This window comes from Ipomoea triloba, chromosome 2, assembly GCF_003576645.1.
Source record: "Ipomoea triloba cultivar NCNSP0323 chromosome 2, ASM357664v1".
NCBI classification, from domain to species: domain Eukaryota; kingdom Viridiplantae; phylum Streptophyta; class Magnoliopsida; order Solanales; family Convolvulaceae; genus Ipomoea; species Ipomoea triloba.
Window position 1 is genome coordinate 13,198,787 of NC_044917.1, and position 25,982 is coordinate 13,224,768.

The 25,982-nt window shown below is 34.4% G+C and overlaps 2 protein-coding genes across 3 annotated transcripts; both read left to right on the top strand.

The window, feature by feature from the left end:
- The first annotated feature begins 4,555 nt into the window (after positions 1-4,555).
- On the top strand, positions 4,556-10,239 carry LOC116010493. Its single transcript, XM_031249925.1, has 9 exons — positions 4,556-4,615; positions 5,555-5,640; positions 6,474-7,261; positions 7,750-7,914; positions 8,121-8,234; positions 8,564-8,675; positions 9,001-9,219; positions 9,353-9,474; positions 9,643-10,239. Exons 1-9 carry the CDS (start codon positions 4,592-4,594, stop codon positions 9,810-9,812), a joined length of 1,800 nt encoding a protein of 599 aa, XP_031105785.1. The 5' UTR covers positions 4,556-4,591; the 3' UTR covers positions 9,813-10,239.
- Positions 10,240-16,959: 6,720 nt separating this feature from the next.
- On the top strand, positions 16,960-22,376 carry LOC116010492. Of its 2 annotated transcripts, none has more exons than XM_031249923.1 (8): positions 16,960-17,114; positions 18,324-18,409; positions 19,243-19,880; positions 20,209-20,322; positions 20,652-20,763; positions 21,088-21,306; positions 21,438-21,559; positions 21,728-22,376. In XM_031249923.1, exons 1-8 carry the CDS (start codon positions 17,106-17,108, stop codon positions 22,294-22,296), a joined length of 1,869 nt encoding a protein of 622 aa, XP_031105783.1. In that variant the 5' UTR covers positions 16,960-17,105; the 3' UTR covers positions 22,297-22,376. The 2 variants fall into 2 exon arrangements, with proteins under 2 accessions (XP_031105783.1, XP_031105784.1); XM_031249924.1 differs by having other exon boundaries at positions 20,676-20,763.
- Positions 22,377-25,982: the final 3,606 nt, after the last annotated feature.

The following is a 25,982-nucleotide window of genomic DNA, read 5'->3' on the forward strand; positions in this document are numbered from 1 at the left end:
TCAACCTATTGTATTTATTTTGATGAATGATATCTCATTTTTCTGTTATTATAATTGATAATTAGTGAATATTCCAATAGAATCTCAATTGTAAAACTTCAATTGTGAAATTTGATTTTGATATCTCTTTTTTTTTGTTGCTATTATAATTGATATTTTGAGGAGAACCTCATTTAGTTTTGATATTAGAAATTCATTTTGAGGTTCTGAAGCAGAACCTCAAATGAGGTTCTGCAAGCATTGCAGAATCTCAAAATGAGGTTCTGATGGCAGAACCTCAAAATGAGGTTTTAAAAATTAAAACCTCATTTTGAGGTGCTGCAATCAGAACTTCAAATGAGGTTTTGATTGTAGAGAACCTCATTTTGTAGTTCCGTTTTGTATGTTTAATTTTTGTGAATATTAGTTGAAAAATTAATGAAAATTGTATATGAGTAACTTACGGAATACGCATGACGAAGATGCAAAGTGATTGGATAGTACCCTGGTCGTTTTTCTTGATATTGTATACGATAGAATCAAACAACATTCTAATGGGCAACCTATTTTTAAGTCCTCTTCCTGGAATAAATGAATCAAGAGCTTAAAGTCAAAACAGGATTTGTTTATAATGGTATTCAGTTGTGTGGAAAGTATAACAGATGCAAGGATTTACATAGACGCTTCTTAGAGGTGTTAAACCACACTAGAGTAACATTCAATGCTGAAACAAATAAGACTGAAGCAGATGATGCAGTTTGGAAAAGTTTATTCAACGTATGGATTTTAGTTTCTTCAAGGTTGAACATGGATTTCCTATGGTATCCCAATGTATGATATTGTTTTCTTCTTCTTCATCTTTTTTTTTTTTTTTTTAAAAAACGAAATGAGTAAATTACTTTAAATTTGTTGAAAATTATAAATAGGTTATTAATTATGTGCATAAAATTTATATAGGTTATTACTATGTTGTCGATGTCGGTTATCCAAATACTCCGGATTTTTGGCACCTTATCGTGGGGAGAACTATCACTTAAATGAATTCCGTGGACGAGGATGAATACGGAATAAGCAAGCTCTATTCAACTACTGACACTCATCTTTGCGTAATGTCATAGAGAGGTGTTTTGGATTACTAAAAGCGAGGTTCCCAATTCTTAAATACATTCATGGTTACCCGTTGCGAAGACAAACCCAAATCCCTCTTGCTTGTTGTGCAATGCACAATTTTATACGGATACATGATGCTATAGATCAATTATTTACCGAATATGAAAGGGAAGACATGGAAATGCCTAGTAGTAGTGGAAGTAGTGGTGGAAATAAACATATAGAATTAGATATGTCTCAACAATATGTTATGTATGAAGTTCGAGAAGACATAGCAATTAGCAAATGCTATATGGGGGGATTGTAATCAATGATGTTCTTGTTTTGTAACCAAACTATGTAATGATTGGAATAAGTACCATGTATTTAGTAATATATTTTTATTTACTTTCGTTAGTTTTACACATTTAGTATTAATTTATTGATTTTTTTAAAATTGAATTTGTAAACAGAAATTGAAAAATTGGAGAAATGAAAAACTGGAGAAATGAAGAATGGAAAACTGGAAAAATGGAGAAGGAAAACTAGAAAAATGGAAAACTGGAAATGGAAAAATAGAAAAATGAAGTAAACGACCCCTAAGTATTATCTCTTATGTTTCATGAGGTATGGTATTGGAAATCAACAATGTACAAAATTACATAATATAATACACAGAATTTATGAATATAATACACAAAATATGTTGGAAAAAATGGCATAAATGGCATTTTAAGTGGTCATTTTGTGGTATAAATATATGTGAGGTCCACTTCCGATTTGGATTGGGTCAAAGTGGATTCGGGTTCTTCGTAGTTAGACGAAGAGATCAATATATTATATGCTCAAAATGGATAATGGGTGAATGAGAAATTGGTTCTCAAAGTATATCAAATTGAGATGGAATTTGTGTGGAAAAAAGCTTTGAGTGAGCTTTTGTCCCACATTGGTTGAGAAAGAAGATTTGACCCACTATATATATATAAGGGTCTTTTTATGACTTGTTAACTTGTATAGCATAGATGTTCTCTCTCGCGCGCAGGGGGACATGACTCGTGTACGCCGGCACTTGGGCACGAATGTTGTCGTTCGAGGTCAATAGCATTTTGTACAATACTAGAACACAAAAAAGTCAGTAGGAGGCGATAAATAAGGTTTTAAGGAGAGAGATAACTCGACTCGTGCTTACAACCTACCCCAAAGATCGTCCACCTTCGTCCCCGAATTTTTCTAGGTTTATTCCACCTTCGTCCCCGGATTTTTCTAGGTTTATTCTAACTTTTTGTAGGTTGATTTTTCTGGTTATTTGTTTTTTTTTTTTGTGGATTTTCTATTTTTTCCATTTTCTTGGGTCTTCGAGAATTATATCCAACAGAATATAAGCCTAAGTATTATCTCTTCTGTTTCATGAGATATGATATTGGAAATCAATAATGTATAGAATTACATACCTACACAGAATCATAAGTATAAGTATTATCATTTATGTTTCACGAGGTATGGTATTCAAATCAGTAATGTATAGAATTATATAATACAATACACATTATCTGTTAATAAAATACACAAAATTACTAGTCTAAATATTATCTCTTTGTATTTCATGAGGTATGGCATTGTAATCAATAATGTACAGAATATACACATGATCTCTCAATAGAATACATAGAATGTAAGTCTAAGTTTTATCATTTTTCTTTGTACATTTATGGTTATGAATTTTGCGTATTCATATTAAGCAATTGTATCTAACCCTATTTAACTACAAATGGTTACTTAATGTTAAATTTTCATGCCAATGTGTATAAATTTCATGATATATATATATATATATATATATACACACACAGATATTGTGTTGTTCTTCAAATTTCATAATGTTATTTAAATAGTGAAGATGGTTCTTAAATCCAAGTCTCCATATTTCATTTTGACTCTTTTGGTTAGTCCAGATGATCAAATGTTTATGTTTTTTTTTTTAAATTTTTTTTTTAGGACAAATGCTTAGTAGGATAATTAAAAAAAACAAAAAAAAAAAAAAAACACATGGCAACCCAATCAGTATAAAATTATTGTTAACCTGCTAAAAATGCTAATTGTTCTTTTTTTTTTTCCTTTTTATGTTCATAAATGAATTTGGAGCTTATTCGAGTTTATTGTTTAATTGTTATTCCTAAATAGTTCAATAGTCTATTTCTACATTTTTCTTATTTTGTATTAAAATTATAGGTTGTGTTTGGTTAGTGGCGAATATGCCGTTATCAACGTTTTGACCTTAACCACGTTTGGTTATTGGTGGTCTGGAGCAGCAGATCTGCTCCAAACCGCCAAGTTGCAACACGCTGCAAATAGCAACGTGTTGCATTGGCGTTTTGGGGATTCCCCAAAACGCCCTCAACATAATTTAAAAAAAAAAAAAATTTAAGCTGAGGGGCAAGCTCCAAAATTGGAGCCTGCCTCCATTAAACTGAAAGCGGAGCCTCAAAGCTCCTTTCCCGACTTATCCCATCGATGTGGGATAAGTGGGGATTAAGGGGATAAGTGGGATAAGCGCGGCTCCCTTTTCCTTTTTTTTTTTTTTTTTTTTTTTTCTTGTTTTTAGTTTAAAATATTATTATTAAATTATTATTTAATATATGTATACCTTTTGGTCATTTTACATGTTAACCACTAATCTAAACAGTTAATTTTACCAAAATTTTTTTTACAAACCGTTAATACAATCCGCTTTTTGATAACCGCTAACACAACCCGTAACCAAACAAGTCCATACTTTATTCATTTGGATTGAATTCACAATTTTTTTTTGGCATTGTGCCCGACGCTTGGACTCTCTCAGTCTCTCAGAGATTCTGACACTGAACCCATCCCAACCATTCACCATAGCGGCCATCAGTAAATTCGTTGTCCTACAGAGACTAAAGTCCACCAAGAATAAGATACGGAGCAATTGATTTTGTGATGCCGCAAAAGTCAAAAGCAGATATGGTCCGGTATTCCCAAACCGAACGCAACGCCCGTCTTCCAAATAAAAAGAAAAATGGGCTCGTTGGGAAGAGGAGTGCCCATTCATTCGACTGTTCTTTGCCGAGTGCCCATTCGTCTGTCTGTGCTGTTTCGAATCATCGATCGGGTTTCAACGCCAAGCAGCTAGGGAAGCATTTCTTATTCCGTTGACAGCCCCACCACCATTGCTTCTTCTCCATGGTAAAAAATCTAGCTCTTCTTTTTAAAAACTTCTTTTGTCAACAATCAATTCAGTCCTTGTCTCTAATGCTAAAAAAAAACGGCTAAAAATGATCTTAGTGGGCAAAGATTAAGGCTTTTACAGTCTTATGCTTGTTGAGTTTACCGTAAATGGAATGGTTGTAGGAGTGATCATCATTTTTCGATTAAATATATATATATATATATATATATATATATATATATATATATATATATATATATATATATATTTCCAGGGGTGTAACGGGAGTTGAATAAGAAAGTAGAGGCTGTGGAATTGGATCGAACGAGAAGGATGGGATTGGGTTCAGTTAAGAAGGTAAGCTAAAGGGTTAAAGCATTTTTGTTAGGGTTAGGGTTAGGGTTTCTTATTGGGTTCAGTTAAGAAGGTAAGAAGGATGGGATTGTGCTATTGTTAGGGTTTCTTATACCCACAGTTTTTGTTTGATGATGGGGAAATGAGATCAAGAATGCAAATTAGAGCATTAATATATGGGGTGCTCTATAGTTGAAGTTCTAGGGTTAGCCACTGAGATTCTTGAGTATTTTTCTAATTTATACTCCATCATAGACAACTGAGTTTTGGAACTTGAGCTTTTGCTCAACTGTTCATGTCATTTTTGAGACATCAGAATGGAAAATGACAACGTTAAAAGTTCTCTACCTGCTCTCAATTAAGCAAATAAACTTCGCAGATTTTAACTTATTCTGATGAGAAGTTTTCAAAAAAAAAATAATTATTCTGATGAGAAAGAACAGCTTTGTTTGTAATTTGTCTTATCCTTGAATGTATATGAAAATATTTTGTAGCCCAGTTAGATAAATTCTTACACCTCCATGTTTGTTTGTGTCACACCCTCCTTTGGCATTGTTGTTGCTATTGTGTTCTTCTAATTCTTGTATGTCGTGTGGATTTCTGCTTTCTATGTTCACTTTTCATGCCCTACTTACATGCAGCATTAATGAATTAGTGGGGAAGTTGAATGTGGTAATACTATTTTATGATACTTAAGGGAAAAAGGGTTTGAACAATGAAGAGAACTAGCATTTATGATCCATTTGACTAAATATGTGGAGGGATATAAATATTGGCTGCAGTGAAGCGCTAATTCTATACGTCCTCATCCATTGCCAGTAACTAAAAGTAATAAAAACTTACTCTAATAGATTAAATTAAAGAGAAGTCAACTTTTGGAATCGATCGAAAAAGTAATATATCTATAGTTTCAACTTTCACATCATTTCTTGAATTTTGCAGGCGGAATTCTGTGATGTCTGTGGCGATATTGGGTGTGCAGAGACAATTATTACATGTGCAAAGTGTAAAATTAACCAAGAACATTTGTAAGATCCCTTGTCTTTGTGTTTAGCATGTGTGCACTTGCATTTCTCCATGATATTGTTACCTTAGCAATTATCAAGTTTGATATAGAATACTTTTTATCTGTGAATCATATATACACAACACCCCCTAATGTGTGCGGGGCAAATTACTTTTTGATGGGCTCAAAGCAATCGGGTGGCGCAGAGATTATAACCCATGACCGCATTGGTTTGGCTATAATACAAAATTGAAAGATGTGTTCCGTCTCAACTAAAAGACCTAAGATGATAGTTAGACCACACATTTATGTTTATATGTTATATGCTCAAGATGCCCCCTAACATTTGAGGGCCTATTTAATTTTGATGGAAAAGATTCTATTGGTAATTAATAATAATTTCCTAATACATAAATTTTATTGGTACTAATATGTGTCAATTTTAAAAGTGCAATTATGGTCCTTGAAGTGGAAGGCAGAAGGCCTGCCAAATTCTACAATATTGATAATAGTATGCATTGTGCTCATTTTCAATAGTAGAGAACTAGAGATATTTCTCCTTTTGTTTAATTTCCTTATTAAGGAGAGAACTTTTCATTTTCTTTGAGTTGTATGACTTGTATCCATGCAGTGATGAGTTACGTCACCCTGACCCTTAAATTTGGTAANCCCCCCCTCTCCCTCCCTCCTCTCTCTCTCTTCGTGTTCTTATCATTAAGGTAGATGTTCTATTTGTGCAGAGAAGGGGGGAACCTGTAACTTTTCTTCCTGTATAGTACTATAGTTGGTAGATTGTTACTTTTGCAATTTGATGCTTACTAACTACTAAGCATTTATATTTTCTGTCTTCTCCAGCTATTGCATGGAGACATTTCGTATGGAGGCACCAGAGGTTTGGCTATGTGAAGATTGCATTCCTAGGAATGGGAATCAGTCATCATTTGGAAAGAGTGGGGTTACTGTGCCACCAAATTTTACAACCTCTTGTAAGGATCATCGCGAGAATTTACAGTGTGCATATCCAAGAAAATTGAACCGTGGTCATGGTTGGGTTGGCTGGGAAAAGAAGGTTGCAAAAGGGAGAACAAAATATATTTCTGTTGAAGAAACACTCGTGCTACCACAACTCCAAAATGTTGCTTCCAGTGTAAAGATAACTAGCCACTCAAACCCCCTCTCACCTAAAAAACATATATCAGGTTGGGTTGGCTGGGAAAAGAAGGTTGCAAAAGGGAGAACAAAATATATTTCTGTTGAAGAAGCACTCGTGCTACCACAACTCCAAAATGTTGCTTCCAGTGTAAAGATAACTAGCCATTCAAACCCCCTATCACCTAAAAAACATATATCATCATCTCCATTGTCCAGGACTCCTCTCAATCCTGGTACTTGTATTCCTAAATTTCAGCAACCTAAAAAGCATCCTACTTCGTTGGGTTCACAACATTTGAAGACTCAAAGTCTTGAAAATGCCAAGAAATGTCCTTCATCAAGTGTACAACTCCCAAAGACTCAAAGTCTTGAAAATTCCAAGAAACATCCTACTTCATCAGGTCTACAGCATCCAAAGACTCAAAGTCTTGAAAATTCCAACATTAATCAAGTGACTCAACCAAAAGAGCAATCCTCTAAAGTGCTAAATGGTGATTTTCCATGCCTTCTGCTATTTGCTTGACTTCAAATCCAGTGTAACTATTATGTCTGCAATACCTGAATGCCATCTAACAATAAAGTATATTTTCAAGGATCATCTATTCATCTTTAAAATATGGATATGATTGAATCAAAATTGGATGTGATAAATTGAAGACTTTTTACTTTTCAGTAGAGCTTTTTAAAACTCTAGCAATCTTATTTCTGTTCAGGAAAAAATGATGTTTTTATGAACCTCTTATAATACCATCATTCTTGTGTTTATGAGCTTTCCATTTTGGAGGTTTTTATCTAATCTGTATTTTGCATATGTTACTTTTTCTCTTCTTTTTGAAACATGCATATGTTACTTAAGGTAAGTAAGAACACAGTATTGGATCCTCAGATTTGTCATGGCTGACAGCTCTCCATTATTCATCTCTTTTTATGATTTGGCATTTATCTGCTGCTGCAACTTGTTGATTTGTATCGGTTTCAGATAAAACTGTTCAACCCCCTGCAAAGAGGCATATAGAGAAGCAACAGCCTCCCAAGGCTTTTAACCCTATTGCTGAAGTAAAAATGACTGAGAAGTTTGTGGAAAAGAATAGGAATGACATATTTTCATCTGTAGAATCTCATTCCTGTAAAAATATTATTTCAGGTAAAAATATTCTGAGCCGTATTTTGTGTGATTTGCGTCATCTTTCTTTCCTGCATGTAGTGGTGTAAATTTACAGCAGTTGTGTAATCATTTCCCCCTTCCTTTACAGAGACATTTAGTTCTTTAAACTGGCATGGCATTCGAGGCATAAGTTAACTGATTTTTGTTTCCGATAAATAACACTATTTATGCTGCTCTTGCTGCAGGACCTATGGAAAAGGAGAATATTGGAGATACTAAAATAACTCATACTATAGCCGAAGAAACTACAGAAAAGCATACATCAGTGGCATTAGCTTGTTGCCCACAGGTTATATCTGGTAAGATAACTTCACTGTTGTCTTTAGATTCAAACTGTTTTAGCATTGTCTTCCTGCAGATCCCTTCCCAGTCTAATTAGTCTAAGATGTCATTGAGTCTAAACTGATATTGTTGCTAATACATGATTTATTAGAGTGCTTGTATGCCTTTGAAATTTCGTGCTAATGATATCATTGATGCATCCTAAATTTGTTGTTTCAATTGATAGGTGATTTAGAGTTTTCTTTTACAAATTCAAGCCGTGGTTTTGTAGATTCTGTAACAAAATTACTTGTGTCATGCTACTAAACTGACACTGTTTTTGGGGTGGTTTGGTGCCTTATCTTAGTTAGTGATGGTTGTGCCGCAACAGAGTGTGGGACTTCAAATGTGAATCTGATGACTTTCTCAACTAATAACAAGAAATGCTTTAGCGATCCGGCCCAGCATCCCTCCTGGAAGTAAGTATGGAGTAGCACATTTCCTCTTCATCACAGATAAGATTTCATTCATGATTAAATGAATATTTATTGCAACTATTCATGATGTATTGTTCATTGCCTTTCAATATAAATGTTTTCCACACTTTTGGTTTTGGATAATATTCACTGTGACCACCAAGCTCGGTAAGTTAGGGCTCTTTTATAGCTAACATCTATTATAGGCTTTCTTGAAATGATAACAACTTACCCAATTTTACTCTATATGTTTTGAAAACTAAGATACCGTGTTGCTGCAATCCTGATTCCATGTCATTTGTTTTTTCTACTTTTATGCATTTTCTAGGGGAAGCTTCAATGTCTGTGATAATCTTAATTTCAAGGGATTACAAGCTCATCATCCCTTGAGAGTACATAGGAAGGTCTGTGAGTTCTCGATGCTTTTGCCTGAGATTCTTGACTTCAAATTAGTTCCACGAGGGAATCTCTGGGGCAAGCTATTCCATGATTATTGCCCAACGAGAGAAGATGTAGGACTCTATTTCTTCCCAAGTGACAAGGACAGGTCAGCCTCCACACTATCTATCACCTACCTCTACTAACCTGGAAATCCACTCACCCGGGAAGGAATATGTGTGTGTGTGTGCGCACATGTAGTTTATGTATTATGTGTTTATTTATGTTTGTACATTTACTAGCTCCAAAGAGTACGTGACCCTACTGGAGTTGATCCGAGACCAAGACTTGATGATGAGGAAGCAGATAGACAATGTTGAAATACTTGTACTTACGTCTACTGTGCTGCAAATGGATTGTCAAAGTATGCTCCCGAGTAGTTTACGTATTTTTCCCTTTCAATCTCTTGTTTCTTTGAGTCAAAGAAGCCAGTAGATCTGTTGTTTGATTCTAACTATAAAATGCAGAAACCATAACAGTCTTCCTCTGAATTTTAACCTCTCTTAACCTAACAATCCCACTTTTCTTGCAGAAATGGAAGGAAATTACTTCTTGTGGGGGTTATTTCACCGCATTGGTAAAAAGGACAAAGTGGCCAACATAGAATTCGTTGACAAGGGGATAGACATTAGCGGTAAAGACAATGAGGAGGTGGTCGCCATGGAAATTGACATGACAGGCGGGGGGGCAGAGCGTGGGTAAAGCAGACTCTATTAACAATGGAGACAACGATAAAGAGGTTGACATGGAGATTGATATGATAGGAGGGTAAAATGTGGGTAAACAAGATGTAGTAATTCAATGTAACAGTTCTGGTGGTGGTAATGTACAGCTTGCTGTTGGCTTGTGACTCAAACTGCTTCCCCTAGAGGCTAGATCAAGCTTACTGGGGGTGAATATAGACTAACTTGTTATATAAGTGCTGTAAATTTGTGAGATTGATTACTTGTAGATCACTGATAAAGTAACCTTTTGTTAGGGGTGAGCGTATTTCAGGTAAACTTGAATAGTTATCGGTTCAGATATTTTTAAAGATCCTCTGAAGTGCTTTCCTTCAATTTCGAGGTTGCTTGCCTGCCTGTGCAAAAAAACATTGATGAGAGAGTGAAAAACTTTTGCATTCACTTAAGTTTTCTGTTTTTTTTTTTTTTTTTTTGTTTTTTTTTTTGGTGGTTAATAGCTTTTCTTTCTTTAGCTTTCCATTCTCTTTTCTTTACTTTCTATTTGTCAACATCCTTTGAGAGTTCATAGGAAGGTTTATGAATGAATTCTCAAAGCTGCTGAGCACCCAACCCAATGGTCAAAGACTGTGGTAATTCTAGCCAAGTTGGTGAAGGATATAGATTTTATATAGACTTGTAATTACAAGATTACGAGTTTGAATCTCAACCTTTTTAGTTTGAGCTAGTCAGTTATAGACAACTGAGGTTGATTTACTTCCTTGTGGATAGAGTATTAATTTTTTTTTTTTGATACATTTGAAAGATAGGACCCAAATTTAGATAAAATGTATATAAAAAGATTAATTTAGTGTTTTGACTTAACCTTTTTCACACTTGTATTTTTTTTAAATCCTCCGTCCGAACGGTCAGTATACTAAGTGGTAGGGGACTAGCCAAATGGTTTGCTCCATTCACATAGGTGGGACGAGGTGCTGAACCACCACGTCTATTTTGTAACATTATAAAATTAGTATTAATAATCCAATGAAGATACAATGTCTATCAAATATGTGGGAAAGGGAAATATTTGGTATATTCCTATTTTATACTTTCAATTACTACCAAATTAGTACGATGTAGACACTTTTTTGGACTCATATAATGAAAATAATCAATCCTTGTTTGTCACATTAGGAAGTAGAAGTAAGCGAGTAGAATTTGGGAGTATGCATAGTAGAACTCGGTATCACTATTGACGAAGGATAATTTGAGGCCCGATTAAATGAGATGACAAGAGTCGAGTGAAGGAGATGATGCAATCCATGGCTAAAGAGACAAAAATCGAGAAAATAAATTCGAGCAAAAAATTAAACAGACAAAAATGCCCTTACCTGAAATAGGGTTTCACATGAAAAAAGTCATTGGAAGGGTCAAAGGTGTCTAAAATATGATAGTTTGGGTTGTAAAATGGTAAAAACGGGTGTCTGGGACTAAAGTTAAATTGCCACCAAAGACAAGAGATCTCTGTTGGAATTAACTCAATTGTGTTAGGAACCCCTCGTGTTGAAGATTTTGATGATACCAATAGTAGAGTTTAGACCCCTAATTTTTACGCTATCTCATTTCATTGTAGAATAGGCCGAAAACATGGCCGAATCAATGTAATAGTATAGGACTCGTGGTCTTTAGCTCGTGCTCATGTGTATCAGCCAGTCAAGCTACCAAGGACAAGCCATAGAGCATAAATAATCTAAAGACTTAAGACTTGAAGGCCGAAGACATGAGATATAAGATCAAGACCAAGAGGTATGAAGAGGCTGAATCCTGTAAGGTCTCACCTCTTGAGGATTAACAAGGCCGAATGATGAAGGAAAATCATTTGAGGAGTTATTGGGAAAAATGATAAAGTCAATCATTCAATATCTATAATAATTTTATAATCTAATATATATATATATATATATATATATATATATATATATATATATATATATACACACACGAATAAGAGCCAAAGAGAGTTAGACCTAAAATGGGTAGAAAAAATGGCGGTCAAATTATTTAATCAAATGGATGGTTCAGATGAATTATTTAATCAAATAGATGATTAAGATAATTCAGATTAATATTATTAATAGAGATTACCTAATTTAACCTTACTTTTATGATTATCCGTTAAGTTTTTCGTTAAATATTCTCTTCTCCCTTAATATTCTGTTAACTTTTAACTTACCCATTAATTTGTATAAGAAAGGTCTTAGGTTCGAACCCCATCTCAATCAAATTTGACATAATTAAGTTTCTCACTCTATTTTACTCTTATTAAATTATATAAATTAGTAGCTACAACAAAAAATGATACATATGTATTTCTTTAATTTAGAATTATGTGTCTACAATACCTTTATTTGAAAAAATTATTCATTATCAAAAAATAAAATTAAATAAGAGAAATAATTTCATTAGTTATATTGTTTTATTTTCTCTCATGCAAAGATTCTTTACATTCAAATTTATCAATTGATATTCATTACATTGTCCATTATCTTATTTTTACAATATCTTGTAATTAAATATCAAAGTTATAGTACAAAATAATGTTATATATATATATTTATTTACCAAGTATTTTATTAATATTATGAAAAATAATTAAAATAATTTGAAGCTAATTATATTAACTACTTGGGGATTGGTTGACTAAGAGAATACTCAAATAATAAATCAACAAATTGAAGCGGAATCACTCTATTTTACTCTTATTAAATTAAATAAATTAGTAGTTACACCAAAAAATGATACATATGTATTTCTTTAATACCATGAAAAAAAAATAAAAAAGAATAGTTTGAAACCAATCATATTAACTACTTGGGAGATTTGTTGACAATGAAAGTACTCAAATAACCCATTACCCAGCAATTGAAGCGAGAAACTACCTTTTAATATCTTTGGAATACATAATATTTTAAATTTTCAAATTTTTATTAATTAATTTAATTTTTTTTCTTAGACTAGGGATTTCTTTATCCACAATAACTCATTCAACAATAATAGTTGAACCAAATGAACCCCTAACAGAACAGCTAAAGGAAAGTCCATATATCCTATATCATAATCTCATTGTATGACGTTGTCATCTATGCTACCAACAATAACCGAATTGCAAATAACACACCACCAACAAAAAGGAAGAGAACAAATAGTAAAGATGAAGACAATGACAATGTTACTCAAAAGAGAATTAAGAACACTTAGAAAAATTCAAATTAAAAGTAGTATTTATTTAGACTATCATTTTTAGACCAAATATTTAGACTATCGATTTTACAAGGTTGCAAACATTTATTTTAGTAATAATCATAATGAATTTTCTATATTATCTTGGATTCATATACTTTGAGTTAGATATTTAAGTAAATAAAAAAATTTGACATTCAATTACCCATGTATAAACTTCTCCTATATAATCTTGCATTGATGTACTTTCAAATATTTATTTAAATATAAACATTGGGCATTAACTCATTCGCGCAATGCGCGTATAAAACTAGTTTTAATTTTAATAAGGGCCAATAAATAACCACATCTCACTTAGTTGAGACAGTTAGTCCATCTACGATATTGCAAGCAACAAGCTCACAATTTACAAGCAATCTAGTGCGTTAAAAGAGAAAAAGCTTCAAAGTTTTATCTAGTTTTGAGAGAAATCTTGTGCTGCTCTTGTGTTCATTCAAGAATATCAAAGCCAAGATTTCAAGTTGGAGAAAACAAGAATAAAATCACCAACAACTAACTCTACTTGGAGAAAGTAGAATGAGGCCTAATAGTTGAACGAAAAATAAAATGACAGGACCAAATGTGTTCTAAATTACATAGTCATGCACCTAATTTGAAAATAATAATAGTCAAGGACTAAATATGATGCAAATTCCATAATCATGCACCTAATTTGAAAATATTAATAGTCGATGACCACATTTGATGCATGTAAAATAGTCAAGGGACCAAAAATAAAATATTTTATAGGGAAAATGTACAAATAAGTCATTGAACTATTTGGGTATAACATTTAAGCCCCCAAACTCGAATAAACTCCAAATTCATCCATGAACTTGAAAAAAAATAGCAATTAATTATTATTATTATGAATAAGGGTCAAATAGGCCACTGAATTATATAGAAAATTGCAATTAGGCCATTAAATTCAAAAATGCAATTGAGTCCCTAAACTACAGAAATTCATGCAATTTAACCCAAAATGAATTGTTTGACCTGATCTTCCGGTTACCAATTTAAAAATAATAATATTTTAAAATAATTTTAAGTAAAATAATTAATTAAAATTTAAAAAAAAAAAAGAAGAAAACTTCCGGCCGAAAACGACCGGAGACTAATCGTCTTCCGCCGGCTTCGTCTCCATCGCCGGAGACGAAGGTCTTTGTCTTCGGCCATGGTGGAGACGAAGTTCGTCTACCATGGAGATGAAGCCGGCCGGAGACGATTCGTCTCTGGCCGGTAGTTTTTTTTTTTTTTTTTTTTTAAATTTAAATTTTAATTAATTATTTTTATTTAAAATATTATTTTTTAAATTGGTAACCGAAAGATCAGGTAGAACAAGTCATTTTTGGTTAAATTGCATGAATTTGTATAGTTCAGGGACTCAATTGCATTGTTTTTGAGTTCGATGACCTAATTGCAGTTTCATGTGTAGTTCAGTGACCTATTTGACTCTTATTCCTTAGGCAAAAACTTGTGTGAGACCGTCTCACCATGAGACGGGTCGGGTTGGGTCGGGTCAATGTATAAATGTAACACTTTTATGCACAAATGTCATACTTATATGCTCAAATGTAATACTAATTAGAAAATAAATTTTTTGTTACTTATTAGGGTAAATGTAATACTTTTAAGGGAAAATACAATACTTTTACATTTCGATTTAAAAGTATTACATTTTTCTTCAAAAGTATTATATTTGCCCTTATAAGTGAGAGGTACTTGTCAACATTACTTATTATGAAAAATGTTTTACTTTTTCTCTTATAAGTAACAAAAATTGTATTTTTGATTAATGTTATATTTGAGCATATAAGTTTGAGATTTACATATATAAGTATGACATTTGCATGGTGCTTTGATCCGACCCGACCCGTCTCACGAATAAGAATCCGTGAGACGGTTTCATACAAGTGTGACCCTATTCCTTATTATTAACCTACTAAGCATTTGACCGTATAAATAAATAAAATTTAATTCAAAAAAAAAAAAAAAACTAAGCATTTGACCATCTTTCTACTAATATTAATGAACCAGATGCTGTCTTGAATGAGTTGGTAGCAATCCGGCCTTCACTTTCTCCTGCAACATAACATAACAACATCATATCATAAGATTGAGTGATTTTCCTGAAACGATTATATTATATTCAAGATATATTGTGATTAATTTGTGAAAAAGATAGACAAGTAAGACAGACCAAACTTGATTGATTTTGAGGACACCTAGAAGTTGGTTTGGTAGTGGTCCGCGTTATAAGGCTCAACTTGACGAATGACGTGAAGCATGGTTGAAGCAGTCAATACAGAGGGCAAATAGCGTATCAATCTTGAATCTACAAACAAATTACTTACGAAGATTATGTTTTTTTTTGTTTTGTTTTTTTTTTATCATGTATTTTAATGACAATCCAAAAGCAAAAACTAAAACAACCTTAAGAGGCAAAAAGAGTGCAACATTTGTATGTGTTTCGATGTGGGCGGACAATATAATGACAATGAAGAGCAAAAATTACCAGGAATGAGAGAGAGGAGGAGACACTCGCGTCTTGTGAAGAACTCCCAGTAAAGATGTTCTTCAATCCAAGTCTCCCTATTTCATTTTGACTCCTTTGGTCAATCCAGAGGGTCAAATGCTTTTTTTAAGGGTCAAATGTTTTTTTTAAGGGTCAAATGTTTAGTAGGATAATAATAATAATAAAAATAAAAAAATAAAAATACACATTGCAACCCAATCACCACAAACTTGTTGTTAACATACTAAAAATGATAATGGCTATTGTTAATTGTATTCAAAAAAAAAAAAAACTATCACGAACAATGCATAATATTTATTTTTTCTAAAATATATATCTATTACTCCATCCGTCTCATTTTATCTGTCATACTTACTATTCATGGGTTAAACCAACTCTTTATTCTTTGTTTATTTTCTTTATTATTTTTTACTTTTTTTAAATTTGATTTTTTGTGTTTAATATTATTTTTAGAGTAGTTTCTAAATTTATAAATTTTGTATATTGATATTAAATTTAATATTATGAAAAATTGAATTAAAAATAACTTTAGTCAATCAGCTTGGTTGGCGTGAGTGGCCGAGCACGTTCGGGGTTGTTATGCCGTGGACCCAAGGTGGACCTGGGTCTACATTCACATACACTATATTCTACATTCACAATTTGTAAACTCCACATTTATACATTACAAGATTACATGTTTAGTAACTATACTCTACATTCACATACACTATACTCTACATTCACAATTTGTAAACTCCACATTCACACATTCAAAACTCTATATTCATAGGTCTTATACTCCACATTCACAACTTGAGAACTCCACATTCACACATTACAGGGCTACAAGTTGTTAGAACTTCTTAACTCTATTACAGATTCACACATACATAACTCTACATTCACGATTTCTATACTCCATATTCACAATTTGAAACCTCCACATTTACACATTTATGGGCAACTCTACATTCACACAATCATAAATCTACATTCACGATTTCTATACTCTACATTCACACTTTGAAACCTCTACATTCACACATTTTTGAACAACTCTATATTCAGCAATATGTTTACTAATTAAAAAAAAAAAAAAGAAGACAAAAACGCCGTAGTTTTTGACCCAGGTCCACCTTGCAAGGTGGACCTGGGTCCATAGCATAATTTGCCGCACGGTCAAACCCCTTTTCTTGTATGGAGAAACTAATTTGGCCAGCACTTTTTTCCTTAATTGGACTGACTCAATGCGAATGTGACGGATGAAGTATATATCACCGTGCATCGCACGTGCAGGTGACACTATTTAGTTTGGATTGAATTCACAATTTTTTTTTGGCATTGTGCCCGTCGCTTGAACTCTCTCAGTCTCTCTCAGATTCTGACACTGAACCCATCCCAACCATACACGTGTACCTTCACCATAGCCCATCAGTAAATTCGTTGTCGTTTCACCAACCCCATCTCCACCAAGATACGGAGCAATTGATTTTGTTGAGGAGAATCTGAGCACTACAGGCCCACCACCATTGCTCCATGTCCATGGTAAAAAAATCTATCTCTTCTTTTAAAAACTTCTTTTGTCATCTCTAACATTCTGCCCAACAACCAACATTCTTGCTGCTTTGCATTGTGCTTTGTGTCATTTTTATGTGCTATCCTCATTTTCTAATGCGAAACGTTGGAGAGATCATAGATGGATTCTACCAAAAAAAAAAGGCTAAAAATGATCTTAGGTTGAAATGTATGGGCAGATTAAGGCTTTTGCAGTGTTATGCTTGTTGAGTTGAGTTGACTTTACCGTAAATGGAATGGTTGTAGGAAGTGATCATCATTTTTCGTTAAAAAATATATGTATATATATTTACAGTAGGGTAACGGGAGTTGAATTATCGTAAAATGAACTCTGGAATCTTTGACAGACAAAACTTTTTGCTATTGTTAGGGTTTCTTATAAGTTATACCCACAGCTTTTGTTTGAAGATGGGGAAATGGGATCAAGGATGCAAATTAGAGCATTAATATATGGGGTGCTCTAATAGTTGAAGTTCTAGGGTTAGCCACTGAGATTTTTAAGTATTTTTCTAATTTATACTCCATCATAGACAACTGAGTTTTGGAACTTGAGCTTTTGCTCAACTGGTCATGTGATTTTTGAGACATCATAATGGAAAACGACGTTAAAAGTTCTCTACCTGGTCTCCATTAAGCAATTAAACTTCCCAGATTTTAACTTATTCTGATGAGAAAGAACAGCTTTGTTTGTAATTTGTCTTATCCTTGAATGTATATGATAATATTTGTAGCCCAGTTAGAGAAATTCTTACACCTCCATGTTTGTTTGTGTCACACCCTCCTTTGGCATTGTTGTTGCTATTGTGTTCTTCTAATTCTTGTATGTCGTGTGGATTTCTGCTTTCTATGTTCACTTTTCATGCCCTACTTACATGCAGCATTAATGAATTAGTGGGGAAGTTGAATGTGGTAATATTATTTTATGATACTTAAGGGAAAAAGGGTTTGAACACTGAAGAAAACTAGCATTTATGATCCATTTGACTAAATATGTGGAGGGATATAAATATTGGCTGCAGTGAAGTGCTAATTATATACGCCATCATCCATTGCCAGTAACTAAAAGTAATAAAAACTTACTCTAATAGATTAAATTAAAGAGAAGTCAACTTTTGGAGTCGATTGAAAAAGTAATAGATCTATAGTTTGAATTTTCACATCATTTCTTGAAATTTGCAGGCGGAATGCTGTGATGTCTGTGGCGATATTGGGTTTGGAGAGATAATTGTTACATGTGCAGAGTGTAAAATTAACCAAGAACATCTGTAAGATCCCTTGTCTTTGTGTTTAGCATGTTTGCACTAGCATTGCTCCATGATATTGTTACCTTAGCAATTATCAAGTTTGATATAGAATACTTTTTATCGGTGAATCATATATACACAACACCCCCTCACGTGTGTGGGCTAATTACTTTTTGATGGGCTTCAAGCAATCGGGTGACGCAGAGATTATAACCCATGACCGCATTGGTTTGGCTATAAGACCAAATTGAAATATGTGTTCCCTCTCAACTAGAAGACCTAATATGATAGTTAGACCACACATTTATGTTTATATGCTATATATATGCTCAAGATGCCCCCCAGCATTTGATGGCCTATTTAATTTTGATGGAAAAGATTCTATTGGTAATTAATAATAATTTCCTAATACATAATTTTATTGGTACTAATATGTGTCAATTTTAAAAGTGCAATTATGGTCCTTGAAATGGAAGGCAGAAGGTCTGCCAAATGCTCCAATATTGATAATAGTATGCATTGTGCTCATTTTCAATAGTAGAGAACTAGAGATATTTCTCCTTTTGTTTAATTTCCTTATTAGGAAGAGAACTTTCATTTTCTTTGAGTTGTATCCATGCAGTGATGAGTTACGTCACCCTGACCTTTAAATTTGGTAAATCAGCTATCATATTTCATACCCCCCCTCTCCCTCCCTCCTCTCTCTCTCTTCGTGTTCTTATCATTAAGGTAGATGTTCTATTTGTCCAGAGAAGGGGGGAACCTGTAACTTTTCTTCATGTCAGTATAGTTGGTAGATTGCTACTTTTGCAATTTGATGCTTACTAAGCATTAATATTTTCTGTCTTCTCCAGCTATTGCATGGAGACATTTCGTATGGAGGAACCAGAGGTTTGGCTATGTGAAGAATGCACTCCTAGGAATGGGAATCAGTCATCAGGTGGAAAGAGTGGGATTACTGTGGCACCAAATTTTACAACCTCTTGTAAGGATCATCGCGAGAATTTACAGTGTGCATATCCAAGAAAATTGAACCGTGGTCGTGGTTGGGTTGACTGGGAAAAGAAGGTTGCAAAAGGGAGAACAAAATATATTTCTGTTGAAGAAGCACTCATGCTACCACAACTCCAAAATGTTGCTTCCAGTGTAAAGAAAACTAGCCATTCAAACCCCCTATCACCTAACAAACATATATCATCTCCATTGTCCAGGACTCCTGTCAATCCTGGTACTTGTATTCCTAAATGTCAGCAACTTAAAAAGCATCCTACTTCGTTGGGTCCACAACATTTGAAGACTCAAAGTCTTGAAAATTCCAAGAAACATCCTACTTCTTCGAGTCTACAACACCCGAAGACTCAAAGTCTTGAAAATTCCAAGAAACATCATCCTACTTCATCAGGTCTACAGCATCCAAAGACTCAAAGTCTTGAAAATTCCAACACTAATCAAGTGACTCAACCAAAAGAGCAATCCTCTAAAGTGCTAAATGGTGATTTTCCATGCCTTCTGCTATTTGCTTGACTTCAAATCCAGTGTAACTATTATGTCTGCAATACTTGAAAGGCATCCAACCATAAAGTATAATTTCAAGGATCATCTATTCATCTTTAAAATATGGATATGATTGAATCAAAATTGGATGTGATAAATTGAAAGGAGTTTTTACTTTTCAGTAGAGCTTTTTAATTACAGCAGTTGTGTAATTATTTCCCCCTTTACAGAGACATTTAGTTCTTTAAACGGCGTGGCATTCGAGGCATAAGTTAACTGATTTTTGTATTAGATAAATAACACTATTTATGCTGCTCTTGCTGCAGGACCTATGGAAAAGGAGAATATTGGAGACACTAAAATAACTCATACTATAGCCGAAGAAACTACAGACAAGCATACATCAGTGGCATCAGCTTGTTGCCCCCAGGTTATATCTGGTAAGATAACTTCACTGTTTTCTTTAGATTCAAACTGTTTTAGCATTGCGTTCCTGAAGATCCCTTCCCAGTCTAATTAGTCTAAGATGTCATTGAGTCGAAACTGATATTGTTGCTAATACATGGTTTATTAGAGTGCTTGTATGCCTCGGAAATTTCGTGCTAATGATATCATTGATGCATCCTAAATTTGTTGTTTCAATTGATAGGTGATTTACAGTTTTCTTTTACAAATTCAAGCCGTGGTTTTGTAGATTCTGTAACAAAATTACTTGTGTCATGCTACTAAACTGACACTGTGTTTGGGGTGGTTTGGGGCCTAATCTTAGTTAGTGATGGTTGTGCCGCAACAGAGTGTGGGACTTCAAATGTGAATCTGATGATTTTCTCAACTAATAACAAGAAATGCTTTAGCGATCCTGCCCAGCATCCCTCCTGGAAGTAAGTATGGAGTAGCGCATTTCCTCTTCATCACAGATAAGATTTCATTCATGATTAAATGAATATTTATTGCAACTATTCATGATGTAATGTTCATTGCCTTTCAATGTAAATGTTTTCCACACTTTTGGTTTTGGATAATATTCACTGTGACCACCAAGCTCGGTAAGTTAGGGCTCTTTTATAGCTTACATTTATTATAGGCTTTCTTGAAAAGATAACAACTTACGCAATTTTACTCTATATGTTTCGAAAACTAAGATATCGTGTTGTTGCAATCCTGATTCCGTGTCAATTTTTTTTCTACTTTTATGCATTTTCTAGGGGAAGCTTCAACGTCTGTGATAATCTTAATTTCAAGGGATTCCAAGCTCATCATCCCTTGAGAGTACATAGGAAGGTCTGTGAGTTCTCGAAGCTTTTGCCTGAGATTCTTGACTTCAAATTAGTTCCGCGAGGGAATCTCTGGGGCAAGCTATTCCATGATTATTGCCCAACGAGAGAAGATGTAGGACTCTATTTCTTCCCAAGTGACAAGGACAGGTCAGCCTCCACACTTTCTATAACCTACCTCTACTAACCTGGAAATCCACTCACCCGGGAAGGAATGTGTGTGTGTGCGTGCACGTGTAGTTTATGTATTGTGTGTTTATTTATGTTTGTACATTTACTAGATCCAAAGAGTACGTGATCCTAATGGAGTTGATCCGAGACCAAGACTTGATGATGAGAAAGCAGATGGACAATGTTGAAATACTTGTACTTACGTCTACTGTGCTGCAAATGGATTGTCAAAGTATGCTCCCGAGTAGTTTGCGTAATTTTCACTTTCAACCTCCTGTTTCTTTGAGTCGAAGAAGCCAGTAGATCTGTTGTTTGATTCTAACTATAAAATGCAGAAACCATAACAGTCTTCCTCTGAATTTTAACCTCTCCTAACCTAACAATCCCGCTTTTCTTGCAGAAATGGAAGGAAATTACTTCTTGTGGGGGTTATTTCACCGCATTGGTAAAAAGGACAAAGTGGCCAGCATAGAATTTGTTGACAAGGAGATAGACATTAGCAGTAAAGACAATGAGGAGGTGGTCGCCCTGGAAATTGACATGACAGGCGGGGGGCAGAGCGTGGGTAAAGCAGACTCTATTAACAATGGAGACAACGAAGAGGTTGACATGGAGATTGACATGATAGGCGGGCAAAATGTGGGTAAACAAGATGTAGTAATTCGACGTAACAGTTCTGCGAACAGATACGAAAGCTCGACACCAACACCTGTTACTGCCAGCGTAACTCCTCCTTCCATTTCCAACACTATAGACAGCGGTATGATGCAATGTGGTCTCTCGAAAGTTAAAAGAGAAGAACCATTTGATGATGTGCCTCCGGGTTTTAAACCGTTACCGCCTAGGAACAAATCTGAATGCTCAACACCGACTGCTGGCGTAACTGTTTCTTCCATCATGAAAGTTAAAAGAGAAGCATTTGGAGATGTTTGTGTTCCTCCGGGTTTTAAACCATTACTGCCTCCCTGAAAACCATGAATAATGGCATATAATGTTCTGGTGGTGGTAATGTACAGACTTGCTGTTGGCTTGTGACTCAAACTCCTTCCCCTAGAGGCTAGATCAAGCTTACTGGGGGTGAATATAGACTAACTTGTTATATAAGTGCTGTAAATTTGAGAGATTGATTACTTGTGGATCACTGATAAACTAATCTTTTGTTAGGGGGTGAGCGTAATTCGGATTATCCGAACTAATACCCGAAATTCAATACTCTGAAGTGCCTTCCTTCACTTTTGAGGTAGCTTGTTTGCCTGTGCAAAAAAACATTGATGAGAAAGTGAAAAACTTTTGCATTCACTTAAGTTCTCTGTTTTTTTTTTTTTTGTTTTTTTTTTAATATATATATTTTTTTATAGATTTTCGTTCTTTAGCTTTCCATTCTCTCGTCTTTACTGTCTATTTTTCAACATCCTTTGAGAGTTCGTAGGAAGGTTTATGAATGAATACTCAAAGCTGTTGAATACCCAACCCTATGGTCAAAGACAACAGTATCTTTTACCCAAAAAAAGACAATAGTATCTGGGCTAATTTTAGTCAAGTTGGCTAAGGATATAGACTTGTTATAACTACAAGGTCATGAGTTTGAATTTTAACTTTTTTTGTTTGAGCTGGTCAGGTATAAGTAACTTAGGCTGATTTACCTCGTGGTAGTCCTTTGTCGACTAAGATTACAAGGCAGGAGTGTTAGACTCTTAATTTGATAACCACAAGATTACAAGTCTGATTCCTAGCAAGGTCAACAAACAAATGACTAAATTGGTTAAGATTTTTGAAGATGCGTCTCCAAGTTTTAAATAGTTACTACCTAGGAACAAATATGAATACTGAACCTCAATATCTAGGAACAAGGCACATAGCCAAAGGCTTTGTGGTTAAGCAACATAGTTGTGGTTTCTTAAATGAGAGATCTCAGGTTCGAACCCCAGTGTGGGGGGCATTGTATCAGAGTCAATAGCTTTAAGAATGATTAGTATTTTGACTGAACCTCCGTATATTTTTCACACTCATAGGAATAAAGATACAATGGCTATCAAATCTTTGTGGGGAATAATGGAGATGTTTCGGGGCATTATTTTAGTGAATGAGAAATTTTACTTAAGATTTTTTTCTTGTGGTAGAGTGAGAGTTTGATGCATGTCACCATATTGGGAGTTTAAGTTTGGATTTGGCTCTTTATGCACTAAAGTGTACACTTTGATGTTTAATTTCAAAATTAAATTATCTCAATTTACTTTCTCATAAACTTAAGGACAAATTCAACACATGTTTGATTTGTAGTATGAAAAAATGAAGACAAAAACCCTATTGTAGATGCTCTAATAATAATACAGAGTAGTAATAATGGAGGTCTAAGTCATGATATAATATGATGAAGTCAAAAAAAAAAATTAAATTATCAAATAATAATAATAAGGAAAATAACAATGGAGGTTCAACTATCACCTATCGCTACGCATGATTACTGTCGCTTCGGAGAATCCACCAAGAGTTCTACTACATGTACTCCTAAATTCTAATTCCTTACTTTTACGCAATGATGTGACAAACAAGGATATGATATTTTCGTCATGTGAGTCCCAAAAAAAGTGTCTACATCAAGGATTTGTAAGAGGGAGTAGAAGTTGGGAGAAGGCTCTCCTTATCCTTGCAAATCTCTTTCACTTTCTAAAATGGGTCTTACTTTTACATCATCAAATTTACGAATTCTCTACTATTTATTCTACATCCATGTAAATCTCTATCACTTTCAAAAATGGATCTCACTTTCATATTATATTATAAATATAATAATAAAATAATATTAAAATAAATAAAAAAAAAACAAAAAAAAAAGTACTGCAATGCGACAGCTTTTGGCTGCAAACAGAGGATTTGCAACTTTTAGCAAACTTGCTTAGAGCATTCATATTAGTTGTGATTTTTGAGAAGTTTTTTCAAGTATGACTAGGAAAGATAATATGGGAGGGGATGAAAAAAAAAATTAGAGAATATTGTGAAGAATATTTCCATGCACATATGTTTAGTAAATATCTTTTATTTAGGTAATATTCCTTTTGTATTTAGCTGGTAATATTTCCTTGTTATATATTACCTTTGAGTTTCCTTCTTTTTAGGATGTTAATATGTATATAATCATCTCTGATTAAGTAATGAAAGACAGACCTTCTTCCACTACAAAAAAATGCGAAAATAGCGACGGACAATTTCCGTCGCTAAACAGGAGAAATCCGTCGCTAAACTGTTTAGCGACGGATATCGTCTGTCGCTATAATGGGCGTCGCTATAATGGGCGTCGCTAGATTTTAGCGACGCAATTTTTTCCCGTCGCTAAAACCTAGTGACGGATCTTCCCGTCGCTACATGAAAACGTCCGTCGCTATAGTTCCCCGGACGACGAGTTCGTCGTAGAAATTGCCGAGGAAATGGCGACGGCAATTTCCGTCGCTATGTGTAGCGACGGATATTTCCGTCGCTAGACGCACAATATTTCCGTCGCTAAAACTCCTACCACGATGACTTCGTGACGAACTTTGCAAGGGAATAGCTACGGATCTTTCCGTCGCTAGACTTAGCGACGAATGAGTTCGTCTCTATGATCCGTCGCTACATTTAGTGACGGAAATAACTGTCGCTAATTTGTTTTTATTATTTGAACTTGATGTCCTTTAGCTACAGTTTAGTGACGGAATAATTTGTCGCTAAATTTAACTACGAATATTTCCGTCGCTATTCCGTTGGTATTCTTTATTTTATTTGATATTTAGCTACGGATTTAATACAATATTTATCCGTCGCTAAATTTTAATTTTTTTTAAAAAAATTACCCGCTAATTAATTTTACATTCCTGCATTAAACCTATAATATAATAAATTTATCCACTAATTAATTTCGCATACATGCTGATACGGTAAAATTCGGATACCAAGTTAAACCGGAAAATATGATCTCTTATTGCTTCAAGGATCCAAACCCAGTTACAAGTCAAGCACGGGCTCAAAGGGCTCGGCAGGTCGGCAGTGGGCTTCCCTACTATCCGAGCTCTCTCTAAGTCTTAGTCTAGAATTGGCCAAAAGATCCTCTCTCTCCTCATAAATGCGCTATTTATAAGGGGAAAAGGCGAGGTCGCCGGGCCTCCGGCATGGCGGGAACGTGGCGCGCATGCGCCCGCCTCACTCTACGCCTAAGTGGGAGGGAGTACGTGGCAGCCGTTGGCACGCCACGTTGTGGACGAGTCGGGGGTACTGTTCCTCCCGACCAACCGGCCTCCCGACCTTAACGCCTACCGACCGGGTCTGGAGCGTACCCGACCGGTCCTGGAATATATTTACTATCACATGCAATAAACCTATAATATAATACATCAATAATATAATTGCAAAATATATTCTATTAAAGCATTCATACTCCTAAGTAATAACAAAAGTGAAGTTATATCGTTAGAAAGTACCAAGTATATTAATAAACATAATCTAATCCTCTCCTAAGTTTTCATCATTTGAGTTAACAGAATGTTCAGCTTGAGTATTTTGAGGTTGTGACATAGAAGTGGATATTATTCCAATGGGACGCAACTCATCCATCAAACTTGCAATTTGAGCTTGCATTTGAGTCTGCATTTGAGCTTGTAGTTTAGACTCCATCTCAGCTTTTT

Coding starts and splice junctions, on each gene's coding strand:
- LOC116010493 (XM_031249925.1), top strand. CDS start 4,592: ATGGGATTGGGTTCAGTTAAGAAG. Junction 5,641..6,473: donor AAAATTAACCAAGAACATTT/GTAAGATCCCTT, acceptor TGTCTTCTCCAG/CTATTGCATGGAGACATTTC. Junction 8,235..8,563: donor TTGCCCACAGGTTATATCTG/GTAAGATAACTT, acceptor GCCTTATCTTAG/TTAGTGATGGTTGTGCCGCA.
- LOC116010492 (XM_031249923.1), top strand. Junction 18,410..19,242: donor AAAATTAACCAAGAACATCT/GTAAGATCCCTT, acceptor TGTCTTCTCCAG/CTATTGCATGGAGACATTTC. Junction 19,881..20,208: donor ATCCTCTAAAGTGCTAAATG/GTGATTTTCCAT, acceptor CTCTTGCTGCAG/GACCTATGGAAAAGGAGAAT.